General features: G+C 61.8%; 1 protein-coding gene across 1 annotated transcript in view; it reads left to right on the forward strand.

Annotated features, from left to right (window-relative positions):
• The first annotated feature begins 243 nt into the window (after nucleotides 1-243).
• LOC104990796 (keratin, type I cytoskeletal 19) overlaps nucleotides 244-1,554 on the forward strand; it is a 4,836-nt gene continuing 3,525 nt past the window's right edge. The window contains exons 1-2 of the mRNA XM_010843114.1: nucleotides 244-337; nucleotides 1,103-1,554. Of these exons, the coding sequence (XP_010841416.1) occupies nucleotides 1,185-1,554 (370 nt within the window). The 5' untranslated portion in view covers nucleotides 244-337; nucleotides 1,103-1,184. The remainder of the gene's footprint in view (nucleotides 338-1,102) is intronic.

Consider the following 1,554-nt stretch of genomic DNA (forward strand, 5'->3'; position numbering starts at 1 on the left):
GGTCCCTGGGGACAGGAATTGGGGTGAGGTTGCTTCAGGACCTGGCAGTGTCTGGCATGGGGGCCTCCAAGGTGATCGAAAAGGTGGTGGAACTACTGAACTGGGTGAAGAGCGGGCTTGGGGCCGTGTGTGGAGTAGAGGGGCACCTTCCTCTATTACCCAAACTCTCCATGGTGAGCGTGAGCGCCCTTCCTGGCAATCCATCTATTCATCCGGGTACTAGGACAGGACAAACAGACTCAAGAGGATTCAGCCTTTGACACCCTGCTTGGAGATGCTCACAAGGACAGAGGGATTCTATCCTGTCTCTGGGCAGCAGGCGCTAAACGTCTCATGAGTGAGTTACTTGACTTGCTTAGAATGTATGCCTTTGGAGTTGGAGGTAGAGGGTTGTCCTGGTAGAGAGGTGGGTAGGAGGAGACAGGCGCTGAACGCGGGATCAGCCCTCAGGTTGGGGGTCAGGGTAATTGTGCTTTTTACAGTCCAGTTGCAGAACAGCTGTCCCCGGGAGCCTCTTGTCCCCCTGGGGCCCTGTCCAGCCATAATAGGGTGGGGTGGCTTTGTCTCAGGAGGCCTGGGAGGTTGCAGCTCAGAGTACCTCCATCTGGGGTACTTGAGGGGGGGCCGGGGCATGGGCGAGCCCAAGGGACAGGTTCAGAGAGGTGGTAATTCCCAGGGGGATGTAGGAATCAGGAGAATGTACTTTTGGGGGGAGTTAATTTTGCTCATAAGTAAGGGGCTCGGAGTATGATGGGGAGGGGGACTCTGAGTGAGTGATCTGTACTCCCAGAAGGACTGTAATTCCTGGGGGGTGTCAAACTCAGGGTGATCTTAATGGGGGGCAGCATGTGAACTGCGGGGGTGTCTAAGTGTGAGTGTGCTAGCGGGACTGGGGCTCGGTGTGGGCTGGGGTGGGGCAGCTCTCGGGAGGGCAGGAGCCTCTGGCCCCTGGGAGGGGAGAGGAGGAAGCTGAGCCGCCAGGAACTGACCAATGGGGAGAGCGCCCTTATTTGCAATCAGGAGCCTGCAAATTCCAGGGCGCTCAGATAGCCGCCTGACACAGTCCCCCCTCCCCCTCCCCCGCCCGCCCCGGGCATAAAAGGCGCCAGGTGAGGGCCTCTCGCCACTCCTCCTGCCGACGGACCGCAGCCACTCCGACCGGTGCCGCCTCGTCCTGCTTCGCCATGACTTCCTACAGCTATCGCCAGTCGTCGTCCACCTCGTCCTTCGGGGGTATGGGCGGCGGCTCCATGCGCTTCGGGGCTGGAGGCGCCTTCCGCGCGCCCAGCATCCATGGGGGCTCAGGTGGCCGCGGCGTGTCGGTGTCCTCCGCCCGCTTCGTGTCCTCGTCCTCCGGGGGCTACGGCGGCGGCTATGGGGGAGCCCTGGCCACCTCCGACGGGCTGCTGGCGGGCAACGAGAAGCTCACCATGCAGAACCTCAACGACCGCCTGGCCTCCTACCTGGAGAAGGTGCGCGCCCTGGAGGAGGCCAACGGTGACCTGGAGGTGAAGATCCGCGACTGGTACCAGAAGCAGGGGCCCGGGCCCGCCC

Source organism: Bison bison, unplaced genomic scaffold, assembly GCF_000754665.1.
Source record: "Bison bison bison isolate TAMUID 2011002044 unplaced genomic scaffold, Bison_UMD1.0 scf7180017864180, whole genome shotgun sequence".
In the NCBI taxonomy this organism is placed as follows: domain Eukaryota; kingdom Metazoa; phylum Chordata; class Mammalia; order Artiodactyla; family Bovidae; genus Bison; species Bison bison.